The following is a 14,027-nucleotide window of genomic DNA, read 5'->3' as shown; positions in this document are numbered from 1 at the left end:
CATCTCCTTTATAATGGGTAAGCGATGAGAATAACTAACTATGATATTTAATAGGTAAAAATAACATAAATTGCATTCTCTTTGAACCGTAATTTTACAGGAATAAAAGTAAATAGTTATATACTTATACAACACATATTGTTGATATGCACTATTTTTTTTTTAGAATTATAAGGACCATAACAGATGAATTTCAATCAGAATTGTTTTTTTTATCCATTTCCCGTTTTTTCATGGATTTTTATGGGATTTCTTGTGTGACTTTTCCTATCTGGTCTTGATACCTCCGTTGATAGTAAGGTAATAACTGATTTTCTTAATGACTACAAGAAACATGACTATGTATGTGAAATTCTTGCTACTCGTTATAGCTCCTACAATTCCTTTAAAGTCATTCCCTCCTAAACTTCTCATTATTTAGATGTAAGAACTGGTGTCCCACAGGGCACAATTATGGGTCCAGTCTTTTTTATTGTATATGTGAATGACCTATCTGTTGCTGTTAATAACGACCATGTTAGTTCTTTTTTGTTTGCTGATGATTTAGCACTCAAAATAAAATGACATGATGCCTTATTTGAAAAACATGTTCTAATCAAGGTTAATGATACTGTTAAGGAAATTCAGCTGCAGATTCACATTGTCTCAATGAACAGAAAACTCAAAATTTGGAATTTTGTTTAAGGCCATAATGCCCATGAGAATATTGACTCTGTAAAGTTCTTAGGAATTATTCTTCTTCAAAGTAATGTAAAATGGGATAAGCACATTGGAATGTTATGCAGTAAATTATCTAAGAGTACTTTTATGTTGATTAGGCTGAGATCTATTGTGTCAACAGATATTCTCATCACTGTTTATTACGCCTACCTTCATAGCTATGTATCATATGGAATTATTGTATGGGGTAATGACACCAGTGTTAAAAAGTAGTCATAGCAAATGTTGACGTGAGGACCCACAGTAAGCCATTGATTAGAACATTTCTTATACTCACTATACCTGCAGTGTATATTTTAGAGTGTCTGTTGTTTATAAAAATTAATTTAAATACCATATCTACAAACAAAAATGTTCATAACTATTTTACTAGAAACTCTAACTCACTTATAATTGCCCAGTGTAATTTAAAAATTACTTTGAATTGTTTTGTCGAAATGGGGAAAAACTGTATAATTCTCTACCTTCGTATTATAAATATTTAGAATTTAACCGTTTTATGAGAAACTTTAAGCATCTTTTGATTAGAATAAGTCCATATGACATAAATGAGTTTTTTCCTCAATGTTATTAACCATGTACAACTTAAGTACGTCTATGCTTATCTGTGGACTGTTTTATAGATATATATTTACTATAGCTATTTGACACTGCTATACATTGTAAAATGTTCTGGCAATAAATATTTGATTTGATAAACAAAACATGTTCCACAACTAAAGACTATGAAACATTTAATTCGTTATCAGAAATCTCCATTGCATATTAATTTATTTATAGTCTAGTTTTTTTTGTTAATACAGCTAGCTGCCGGTATCGGTTCAATTTTAGCAAACCTCAAGATATATCAATTTAGAACGTTGCCCAGCGAGGAATCTTTCTTCAAAATGTTTTTAAGAACCACTCCCATTGGGATTGCTGGGACAAGGTTCGGCCTAGAACTTGGGAAAACCTTACAACCTTTATCTAAAACTCAAAACGAAAGGTTTATATTTAAAACTATTTAATTCACATAATATCATAATCAATATTAACAATGATTTTGTCTTAGCCATTTATTGCATAAAAAGTAAAAACTATAAACGGTTCATGGCAATTATTTTTGTATTTATATTGTCTGCATATCAATGTTGTCAAACAGGCAACATTCGAACCAACTGTTTACTTCAATAATAATTTAAAAAAACTCCTATTGATAAGAACTTATATGGCTTTTAATTTTGCGATATTTCATTATTAAAATCATACGAACAACTTAAACGGGTTAAAACCATAGATTAAATGCATTAAATCACATGCTTATTATTCTGTGACCTGGTTTACTTTAATTACATTCGTCATTCACCTATTGGGTCTGATGAATCGAAATCGATCACCACTTACCATCTTTTATGTATATTTACAGTCTTGCGAGTTAACAGTAGGCATATAAGCGTAAATATATGTTTTAAGTGTTATTAGACGTATATTTTATTTACTCTCCGTTATTTTAATTGTCAGGATATCAGCTGAATCATGGGGAAAAGCAGGATAACAATAACCACTCTGCTAAACAGATCAAAAAGTTATTAACTTAAGCATTGCTGTCCGAATAGCACCATCATTGTAATAGTACCACAGAGACCCATTGAGTATTCATGACTTGCCCGATTGTAAGGTCCTCTTGGCTTCAATCTAATCAAGGTACATTGACCTGTTAAGCATGTAGTGCTTTTTAAATTGTAATTGAATACCATCTTCGTCATTTAGCTTTTAGCAGAAATACCATGTTGATTTTTTAGTTAAACCTTTTCTACTGTAAATAGTTGTTGGTGAATGCTATGTTTTCTGCTGCAAATATTTCGCGTGATTAAAATACGATATAATAATACTGGAACAAACCATACTAGTTTAGCCAAGAAATGTGTGCATATTACCTATTATTGAATAGAGCCAAGCTGGAGTTAAATATAATAATACAAATGTATGAAAATTGTAAATACCGTGCTTATATACAACAAAGTTTAAAAGAACGAACTGATCGTTTGATCACAAATACGGGCGTACTTTGCTAATCATCTGTTTTCGGTTTATTTTATTTGTCGTAAGCATTCAACAGCTTTTTTCAAGAAACACTTACTTTTCAACGGCATAACAGTTTTAACTCACTTCAACTTTCTCTTTAATTAGAACCAAACCTGTTAAAATGAAATTAAAACAACTACAAAATCTCTGTCAATAAAGTTTATCCGTTACAGCGTCCAGGGATTTTTAACTAAAAACAGCCCCAAAAATAAGAATAAGAATCTGTAAATAGTTATTAAGTATCCTGTAAGCCATATTTTATTTTAATTTAAGACCTAGCCAATACAACTTGTATTATTGTTAGTTCTGACTGAATTAACGATTTGATTTGATTTAAATTGTTATCTTGAAGTAACAGCGAATTTCCATTTATTCCCTATATAAATATAATTAGTTTAAAGAGTACGTAGGTTTGCTTCAACAGGGAAGGTAACAGTATTTTTTAAAAAATATTAATAGTTTAGTAAGAAATATATGCATTTTCTAAATATGATCAAAATATGTTCAAAAACAAGCAAACTACAACAGTTTACTTATTCTCCATAAGAATAACATGGAAATTTTAAATTTAAAATTTTTTTGAATTTTCTCCGGAACCATTAGGCGCATAGTAACGGTTCAATATACTAAATATATGTTTTTAAGCTCTACAATATGTTTTGGAAAGAAGTTGTGAAATTTTGTGTTTTTAGGGGGAAAAAATGGGAAAATCCTATTTTTTATTTCATAAAATTGTATTAAAATTACGATTTCTTTTTAGATTTATCTGTTTTTAGTCAGAGCAAGCTTCTTATATAAATGATCATACTAACTCATTAAGAAACTCAAGTTTAAGTCCAGACTCCAGTAATCAACAACTACTAAACTGTTTAATCATACTCTACCATTACGGGAAGACATAACTAAATCATTTAGGTATTGAAAAATTATTTTTTTAAATACGGTAAGGCACATAATCGTCTGTATGGTGTACTATTTGTAATAAATAATACGTATGATAACTCCAGGTCATATATGATCACCTTGGTTTTCCTGCTCGGGAATAACATGTAAACCTAAGTGAGAACTTTAAATTGCACAAGTTGAACTTTCAACTTCAATTTCGTTACCTTCAAAAGTTTTCCATGATTTATAAGGCAGTCTATAATTAGCGAATCGGAAAACTTACAGTCGGATGTGAGGAGTAAAGGGTGTTTGTTTTAACGCCTCTTACCGTATTGTTTTGTATACTCAATACAAACCAATAATCTAAGGAACAGCTAAGCAATAAAATGAAATATTCTTCTATGTTATGTGTAGTTGTAGTAAAAGACAACTGGCCCAACTAATTTAATCTAACTAAATTAGTTTTCGTTATATATTGTTATTTCTTTACGTCTTAATACTGATTTCGATCATGTCCAGAAACCTACGCTAGTTTATAATTAAATAAAATTACCTACATTTCAATTTAGCTGGCAGATATGGAAGCATAACTGACCAACAATGATAATAATAAATATCTTACCTTCAATCTGTCGAATGGATCAATTGTGTTTGTACTAATTGTTTTTTATTTTGTTTGTTGAAGTTTAAAGTTTAACTAAGTTCCAAAAATTTAGCTTCTAGAAAATATATTTATTTCAGGGCGCATATATGTTTTTAATTTACTACCTTTAATTTCCTGGTATATCAATAATTATTGCACTATTGCCAGTAGATGATGCTGCCTGAGATAAAAATAAGTTTCTTTGACTCTCGATTGGATGTTACATGTTGGGATGCTTTCATAGAAGAGATTGCTAGAAAAAATATTTAATCGTTTTGTATTTAAGATATTCCTTTGACTATAATATAATTGTACAATTACCTCGTCACAGCTCCATAGTTTAGTATATATTACGGCCGTTTCGGCATCAAAATGCCATCCTTAGATACACACATCCACCGGATTTGGCGTCGTCAAAATTTATACACACACGTAACACGATAACGAACATTTAAAACATAAAAAACGAAAGACAGGCCTGTCGCGCACATGATGAGCACGTGTACGGAAGCTGACTAATTCCGTACTATTTATTAGGCTATGTAGCTATGTCAGCTTCCGTACACGTGCTCATCATGTGCGCGACAGGCCTGTCTTTCGTTTTTTATGTTTTAAATGTTCGTTATCGTGTTACGTGTGTGTATAAATTTTGACGACGCCAAATCCGGTGGATGTGTGTATCTAAGGATGGCATTTTGATGCCGAAACGGCCGTAATATATACTAAACTATGGAGCTGTGACGAGGTAATTGTACAATTATATTATAGTCATCAATTCAGCTCAGGGGCTAAACCATGTCTATTGATATTCCTTTGCTTTAAAATAGCTCTAAAGCAAGTTATAGATCAAAGTGAGTAAAGTGTACATATCCTAGCTCCACTATGTGTTTACACTAATGGAACACTTCACCATTTATACGCCCTATATCTACAGTCAAAGACTATTTATTGCATTTCAATTAACCTTTGATAACTGCAGAACTGAAGTTTTACAAATGCCTTTTCCACTCAAAATGGAACGGTATTGATTCTGCAATTACTCACAACAGTATGGTAATTTCCCACTATAATTGTAAAACGTCCCTTTCCTATTTAATTGATTCCTTTATTCTAAATTACCCTACTATTTTCACATCATTTCTACCTTAAATATAGTATGGTTAAATACTACGTGCATTCATTTTGTTAAAATAGCTATGTAGCTTAGGCTACTCAGTTCTACATGTAAGAAAGAATTAAGAAACACGGTTAAAGTAAGAAAAAAGTAAGAAAAATTCAGAAACAAGTATGTAAGAAACAACGTTAAAGATTTACTCATAAAATTTATATCAAATCCGGTATCCTAATTACCCTATTTCAAATGGTAAAACAAAGTAAGTAATGGTGACAAATAAAATGCTCTGTTGAATCTACCTTTTTAAATTTTCCAAGTTTGTTTTTTCTTATAAGAGTTTGAAATACTTGATGTGAACCACAAACAGCTAAGATGATGAAAACATTACCTTGTATCATAGGGTGTAAAACTAAAACCACAACTGAAATTCTTATTTCCTATGGAATAACTTTCCATGTTTAATTTGTTGCAATGCTTCTTTTTGACCGATATTAATCAACGTACATAATTTGTAGTGTAATAATAATATAGCTGAATCTAAGGCTTATCTTACGATCCAATTTATTTTATAGCGGAGACCTAGGTTTCTACGTCGAAACGTTATCGTCAGTCCTTTGTCTCATATGCTAGCTAAACTTTTAGTTTTCCATCTCATACTTGAGATATAGTCAATTTGGTAACCAACATTGTATTTGGTGTTCAATGTTTGTACAAATTATACCAAATCGACAATATCACAAGTATGAATGGCAAACTAAAAGTTTTAGCTAACCTATGAGACAAAGGACTGACGATAACGTTTCGACGTAGAAACCTAGGTCTCCGCTATAAAATACATTGGATCGTAAGGTAAGCCTTAGATTTAATTATGTTCAATAACGATCCAGAGGCTATATCTCTAAATAATACATTTTTGAGTGTACAAACAGCCTAAACTAAATTGCATAGTGAATCCAAATGCTGCAGTATAAATTTGCATTTACTCTTATATACTGGGATGAGGAAACTTTAATATTCAGATATAGTTCGGCCGCTTAGAAAGCGACCTCCTCCAGCATTGGTTTAGCATTAGCGCGCAGGTCGTTTTCTAAGCGGCCGAACTATAGTTAATTAATCAATTCTCAGGTAGTTGTATACCATTATTTTACATCATGGTTTCAAAGAAATAATCGTTATAGTTAAAAGTTGTAAATTGTATTAGCGGATGGAACCGTAGACATGAAAATAATTATCCTTTAAACGTAGAATATTAATTTACTCCTAAAACAATACAAATGTTACAAAGTGCTAAGACACATTTCATTCATATCATTCATGTTTCATTTGTATTAATTTAATTTTTTACATGTGATTTGATATTTTTTACCAATTGCATCTCTGATAACGTTTTTGTTAATAAACTATCTTCATTCTCAATAAATATCTGATATACTGATTTATTAAATCTCATTAATATGATAAGTTAACTGGTTTCATCCTAATCGAAAAATTTTGCAGAAATATTTCAATCACAACTTTAAAGTATCTCCTGTGTGGCAGTAAGGTATAACATACTAAACAAGTGTTGTTCTTATATGTTTCTTACTATGGCATGGACAGATTAAGTGGTAAACATATTTTAAAATGCCAATATTTGCAAAGAAAAGTGATGTCAATGTTGTTGTTGACTACAGAGAACAATATATTTATAAACATCGTAAATTATGGAATCGATATATCAAGAAAGTATTAGCAGGCCTATATCTATTCAAAAATTTCGTAAGCCAAAATACCCTTTACTACATAGGCTACTATAAATAAGGATAGGTTATGAGTTTAAGATCAGACTAGTAAATAAGAATAATAATGGGGTAAGGATAATAAGGAAGCATAAGGATAAGGAAAATAAGAGTAGTTTGAATTAGGAAAGGTTGAGAATAAGTGTTTTAGATACACGTAAATGTCACGTACTTCGCCACTCTGGGTTTCATGTTTCCAAATTTAACTCGTTTTCCACCAACTCCTCTATTCAACTGAAGATTGTTTGTTTTTGCTGTGATATTTTAGATTTGGTCACTAAAATTACTAAAGGAAAAATAAGTATTTCTCCTTCTTGTAATGTGGATATTTTGTTTGGGGTGAAATCTATAATGAAAAAATAACATTAAACTACGGAATACTATGATTATAATAGCGTACTAATATGCAACGATTTGTTTGTAAATACAAAGTAAAGGTGAACGTTAAAAAAACTATTACCCTAAACTCTACCATCACGTTATAATTTATAAGTATATTCATTAAGAAATCAATGATAATATGTACGGTAGATGCACTAAAATGACAAAGATTACATTCTCTTCTTTTTTGATACAATACAATGTTTTGCATTCTAAATATAACAATATTCTAGTACGATATTCAATTTATTTATTAGAACCGGAAAAATTAATAAATGTTCTTTGAATGAAAACAAGCTAAAACGCCAAATCGCTTGTCTTGGAAAAATTAAGTATACGGTTCAACGATAACGTGTGGCACGTACAACTATATTAATCTTATTTACGGAGAATGGGGTAATGGCAGTTAAGGAGTAATGAAGGTCACTTCATTTTAGCGAATTTCCTATATAGGAAAAAAGATATTACTGTATGTCTCATGGTAAGACCTAGACGTGGGACCGATTTACTTTTTCGTGTTGAGGTCCCCAGAGGCCATAAAAAACCATCCGTTCAAATTCATCTATATATATATATATGCACGTAATATATGTGTATATATGTGTGTGTGTCCGTTAGCACGATAACTCGAGCAATAATGATCCGATTTTGATGAAAATCAGTACAAACGTGCAAACCTACGTTTATTCGAACGAGTTTGCGAACCAGCATAATCGGACTATGGGAACGGGGTTTATGGGGGGTTTTACGTGGAAAAATTTGATTTCTCCCATTTTTATCCTAAAAAGACATAATTTCTTTATTTCTCTCCAAACCATTTAGTAAAGCTTGAAAAAAAATAGTTTTATGTATTGAAGCGTTGTTGTATTCCCAGCAACCATACGGAGATCAGTTAAAATAAACGGTATCAGCAATCTGACATCTACTTTCTTCCATTAGCTTGTCAACAACCTTTATTATGGGTAAGCGGTGGGAGTAACTATGATATTTTATAGGAAAAAATCACAACAGTTGCAATAACTTCTAAACCGTAATTGATACATCAATGGGGGATTACATAAAATTTTGTTTAGAATTATAATGACCATAACACACTAATTTTAATCAAAACCGGTTTTTTTCCTGAAATCAGATTTTTTGTTATTTTATGTGGTCTTTTATGGGAAAATTACATAATTTACGATTACCTTTGAACCGTAATTTTTACAGAAATGTAAGTTACGTAATTTCGTTCAGAAATTAAAGGGCTACAACATACTAAATTTTTATCAAAATCGTTCGGGCCTATTTTTAGGAAATGTTTTTATTTTATGGGTTTTTATGGGGAAATCGCCATTACGTACCCAAAACATATATATCCACTCAAAACGCAAACTCGAAAATTTTGACGAAAACCAATACTTTCTCCATACTATGGTGTAGGGGAGAAAGTAAAATTGCAAATTAAAATTCTCATGTAATTTTTATGGAGAATAAATACACTGTTGTAGTTTACTTGTTTATGGATATATTTAAACCATATTTGGAAATGTTGTATGTTTCATATAACATTGCAATAAAAAAACACACCTCAATATCTTCCTTGTAGCAGCAAACCTAAATACTCACTAAAATTAATGATATTTGGATAGAAAATAAATCTGACAATGTTTTGGAATTATTTTAGTAGAAATCCAGCCAGGTAAATGGAAATTTGCTTAGTCTGCAGGTTTGCTGTGACGGGGGTATTTTAAGAATGTAGTTGATGTGGATTGGTTTTGTGAAGTGCTTCTGTCTGGTGGCTTTTTGAGTAGGTACTACCTGGTTTCTTTTCAACATCCCATTACAGACTTCCGTGTTACTGATAAATGAGTGATTTTTAGGCTATATCTTATAACATTCTATCAGCTTCAAAATTCAGTTATTTACATGAAGTATACTTTGAATGGTTGAGATTAAGCTGAACAAAAGTATGATCTCTCATAAAATTCTGTAGTTGTACGCTTTAGGTTACGCTAGATTAAGGATTCAAGTTAATGTTATAGAAAACCATGCATTTGGGTTTCATTACCCCAGCCACCAGCTCAAATTCCGTGAGTCAACAGATTTGGGGTAATGGGGTCACTGAATTACACTACAACCATCACCCAAAACTATTTTCTTCATTTAACGTTTCAGACATACGTCGGCAGTCTCAGCATGTCTTTTTGCAAGATAAAAGAAAACTAAATTTGCTTGGACTACCAAAATACTCTCATACTACTGTGACCATCGGAAGCATTATTTTCTCTCCTGCCAGGGTGCATCATTCAGAACACTTTTGGTATTGTTAAAGCAAAAAAACCTCTTTGCATTCATTAATTTCCATGTTTACTATTAATTTAGGTTCAAACCAATTTTAACAAATACTCACTCTCATTAACCCAAGAGGGGGGAATGGTAGTCGAATACAATTCGTTAATTCTTTGTAGTTTAAGTCAATAAATGACTTATTGACTTATTTTGTTGCGCTTAACTCCTAAAGTTCAGATTGCTAACATTCCAAGGTTTTACATGGTGCAAAAAATTATTTGAAACATGTAGCTATGAGAAAAGAGTTGTTGAACTGAAATCTTTATTTTTATATTCTCCCTTAGATGGCTGCCATTACCCCAGTCTCCCCTTATATTGGTGTACTATCATTTAAAGGCGGTTGCCAACACCTGATTGAGATGAAGACTATCATACCGAGAAAACCCTATGACTGTTATAGCTTACACTTTAGAATTCGTCACTTTCATCTTAAATTCCTCAGATGAAATTAAATTAAAAGAGCGTAATTGTTGCAGTGGTTAGGACCCACTAATCAACAATGTCTATATACTGGTATATGTGATCTATGCCGTGACCTTTCGAAACCAACCGCAAGCTGTTGGTTTACATATCCAGAAAATAAAAGCTTGTCTCTTGACTTGCGGGGACAGGCGACCGAAGTAGCCTCCGTATTTCCTGGCCATGTGTGAGGACCCTCTACAAAAACTAAAAGCTTAGTATGATTTTCAAATTTAAATAAACGCTTATTTAACATGCTAGTTCCAATAGTATGTTTTACTAACATGTTTTTGCCTTAAAATCCCTATTGCAGATTTTATAAAACAAGCTCGAATTTAGAACGAGAAATATAAGAAAGAGATAATTTGGGACGTATTTATTGAAATGTCAAAAAATCCATTCGGAGTTACAATATTGAAATGCTTTTGGATTATTTAAATTGCAAGGGTGTATTAAAAAATATAAGGGAGTGTTTAAATATGTCCACTCAATCTATAAATAAGTGTTATTATGATGATCTCCTGCGTTTAAATAAAAATGTATGGTTCGGATAGTAATATTGTTTTGCTAAGATGAGAAATGTGTCAGTTGTATTTTTTGTAACCTGATATTAAGTCGATAAAATTTTAACAATAATTTAGAGTAAAAGTTCTTTATATCATGAGCTACTTAGATTTGTTTGTAAATATAATAGCATAGCATATATAGTTACTATTATTGTGATACAATAAAGTACGGTACCCATTATGTTACGAAGTGAGAAAACGTGTTTGTGAGAACGGTAAACGTGACTTCTCTCTAATCCTTTATAGGGGCTGGATGGGCACTAGCCCAAAACATTTTCTACTTCAAATTATTAGTTCAATTATAATTAGAATTAATGGCCAGTTTCAAATAGTATGAATTATCAGTCACTTAATAATTTAATTTTACGTGTGCTGTTTGTGATAATTTACTTATTACCTGGTAAAATTTGGCAAATTAAAGATTAAATAATACACTATTTAAAAATTCTACAATCACATCCCTGAGATATTTAACATGATTTAAATAACTGGGCCATAGCATTGTAAATAAATAATCAATTATTAGAATATAAATCTAAAAATACCATACAAGGACCTTTTTTAAGTTTGTTTAAGTTAAAAATACGATTACCTGGATTAGAGAAGTATTTAATGCCTTGCTTAAGAAAAATATAACTGCCTTTTTACTTCATCTAATATTGGTAAAGTAACTTCAATTAATGACATTTCAAACGCAATATACTTACCATAAGTAATAGATTCTGACTTCTTGAAGGTCAAGACAAATAACATAGTTGCGGTAAAGATGCCACTCATTTTAATTTAGTTTTAAATAATTATTCACTTCAAGATATCGTATTAAAAAGCAAAAAGTGTTTAAATGTTTAGAAGGTAAACTTTACCAAAAAAACGGAGTAAGTTTTAGTAAACTTTAAAGAAAAACAAATTTTGCACGGATACAATCACTTAACCCTGCCAATTCGGCCACGTACATTGAATGTATCGTTCGCGAGCTAAACTCTACTGAGACTAGCGCGCGCTGAAGTGGGAGCATGCGTAAGGGTTGTCTCCTCTACTCCCTCATCAACCCCCAACACCCACCAAGACCTTACAGTCGACGCCGTTACGAGGGTTTGAAGTACTTCCTCAAAGTTCTTTCAAGCAGAGCCGTTGGATTGTGTTCATCAATCCTATATTCCATTTCCTTTTCGTAACTTTTCTTCAAACATCGCAATAAAATTCTGTTACATCTCGCAGTTTTGTGTAAATCTTTAAAACCATATTCGGAGATGATTTGCTTCAATTATTTAAAATTTGCTTATATAATGCAACAAATATAACACACATTACCTCTATAATTGAATAGATTATAATATTTTAAAAGTTTGAGTTATAATTATAGGTAAATGAATCAAATTTTAGTTCAAGTAAAAACTTTGGTAGCCTGGAGTTGAGAAATATAATTTAATAATTAATCACTGTTATGGAATGAGTTATAATTGTGTAGATGTTGTTAACTTTCAAAGAGTTGTTTAGCCTCCGGATTACTGTATTATACTTATAATGGTTTACAATACCTGCATGTATCCCTGCATATAAACCGTTGTTGCTGTTTGGCAATCAGTTTGGGTTCTTCTGAAACATCATCAGACCCCAAGGTCAATCACTTCATTCGAAGGTCGTTAACAAACAGTTCTCAAATGGTTGAAAAGTTAAGGGGGGGGGCAGTTGCTTTTCAACCACCCAGTATATTTATGACTACGCTAGTAGTTATTTCGCATTCTAATAAGATTAGTCAATACAGTACCTATTAGAAATAAATGATTATTTTAACAATTAAGATATTTCTGCAATCGGTTTTTTTACTTGCTAATAAATATCACTGAAGTAAATACTTTACGTCCGGCTTAACGGGAATATGACTTTGAAATCATGTAATCATTACGTAAACTTACTTCACTACATCATCTCTCATTGTTTACATGATTAAATAACATAATGTGTTCATTACAATTAATTAACTATTACTAACTAAGTGGTTTTTATTGTAATAAAACATTGTTTTCCTATCAAGCGTTTCACAGAAATACGACATTTGTACGTTCTAAGTAATAATTAAATCAGCGAGTATGACTGATATAAGTCGTTTAACAATATTAACTGGTAATACACATACATGTGATATATATGTACGAATTTCCATTCAAAACGTTAAGAGCAAAATTAAAATTTTGTATAGTAAGATATTATGCATATTTCAACAGTTTTGTTTTGTATAGGGCTATTTCATTTCCGATAATGTTGGCAATTACTTTACGTGCGTGTAAGATCAAAACGAAGCATTATAATCTACTAATTATATTAATTATGATGTTTTTTTCAGATACGCTTATCGCCCAGTTAAAGGCAATATTTTGGTAAAATATGTACTTTATACAGAAAACCCACGTGATAGATAGTACATTTGAAACACTCATTCTGATGTAAATATCACCGACATAAATACTGGCCTACGGGGAATGTGACTCTGAAACTATGCACTTATTACGTGTATTGCGTTACTGCAGTATCTCCCGTTGTGCACATAATTAAACAACACAATTTGTTCGTTAATATTTGTTATTTTGCTTGATGTATCACATAGTGTTTTCTTTTAAACTATTGCACACTTTTGTAAGATTAATGTAATGAAAATTATTTGTTTATCCATCACAAATGTTACAATAAAAGTCTGTGTTATTATTATATCAATAAATAAAATAAGAACTGATCAATTTTGGACATTAATTTAAATTGTTTATGGTTTTACAACTACCACCAGCATAACAATGTAATAATTAAAAACATGTAACAGGCAATTTAGAAAAGCGAATAAGCTGTCTATTTAATTTCATATAACCAATCCGTAATACACCTCTTACTATACCTCTAGCAAAACGGGAGTGCCGATGGAGACCTGTGGGGGTGCATGCGTTTGAAGGGACTTGACCTGGTCTCCATCGGCACTCCCGTTTTGCTAACACTGTATATGAATAGTAGTACGTCGGGATTTCATTTTTGTCAAACATTATGTATAATTTTCAATGACCAATAACTCCATACAAAAGAAACTTACTCGAGAGCTA

At 31.3% G+C, this 14,027-nt stretch overlaps 1 protein-coding gene across 1 annotated transcript in view; it reads right to left on the bottom strand.

Moving 5' to 3' along the window:
* Window positions 1–11,740, bottom strand: part of LOC128998571 (alkaline phosphatase-like) — a 55,411-nt gene extending 43,671 nt beyond the window's left edge. The window contains exon 1 of the mRNA XM_054424765.1: window positions 11,649–11,740. Within this exon, the coding sequence (XP_054280740.1) occupies window positions 11,649–11,718 (70 nt within the window). The 5' untranslated portion in view covers window positions 11,719–11,740. The remainder of the gene's footprint in view (window positions 1–11,648) is intronic.
* Between the last annotated feature and the right edge of the window lie 2,287 nt (window positions 11,741–14,027).

The sequence above is a fragment of the Macrosteles quadrilineatus genome, unplaced genomic scaffold (genome assembly GCF_028750875.1).
Source record: "Macrosteles quadrilineatus isolate MER2022 unplaced genomic scaffold, UCM_ALF_1.0 Scaffold_7__1_contigs__length_78375512, whole genome shotgun sequence".
NCBI classification, from domain to species: Eukaryota; Metazoa; Arthropoda; class Insecta; order Hemiptera; family Cicadellidae; genus Macrosteles; species Macrosteles quadrilineatus.
The sequence above is the reverse complement of the archived record's forward strand: the minus strand, read 5'-3'. Positions and strand labels throughout refer to the sequence as shown.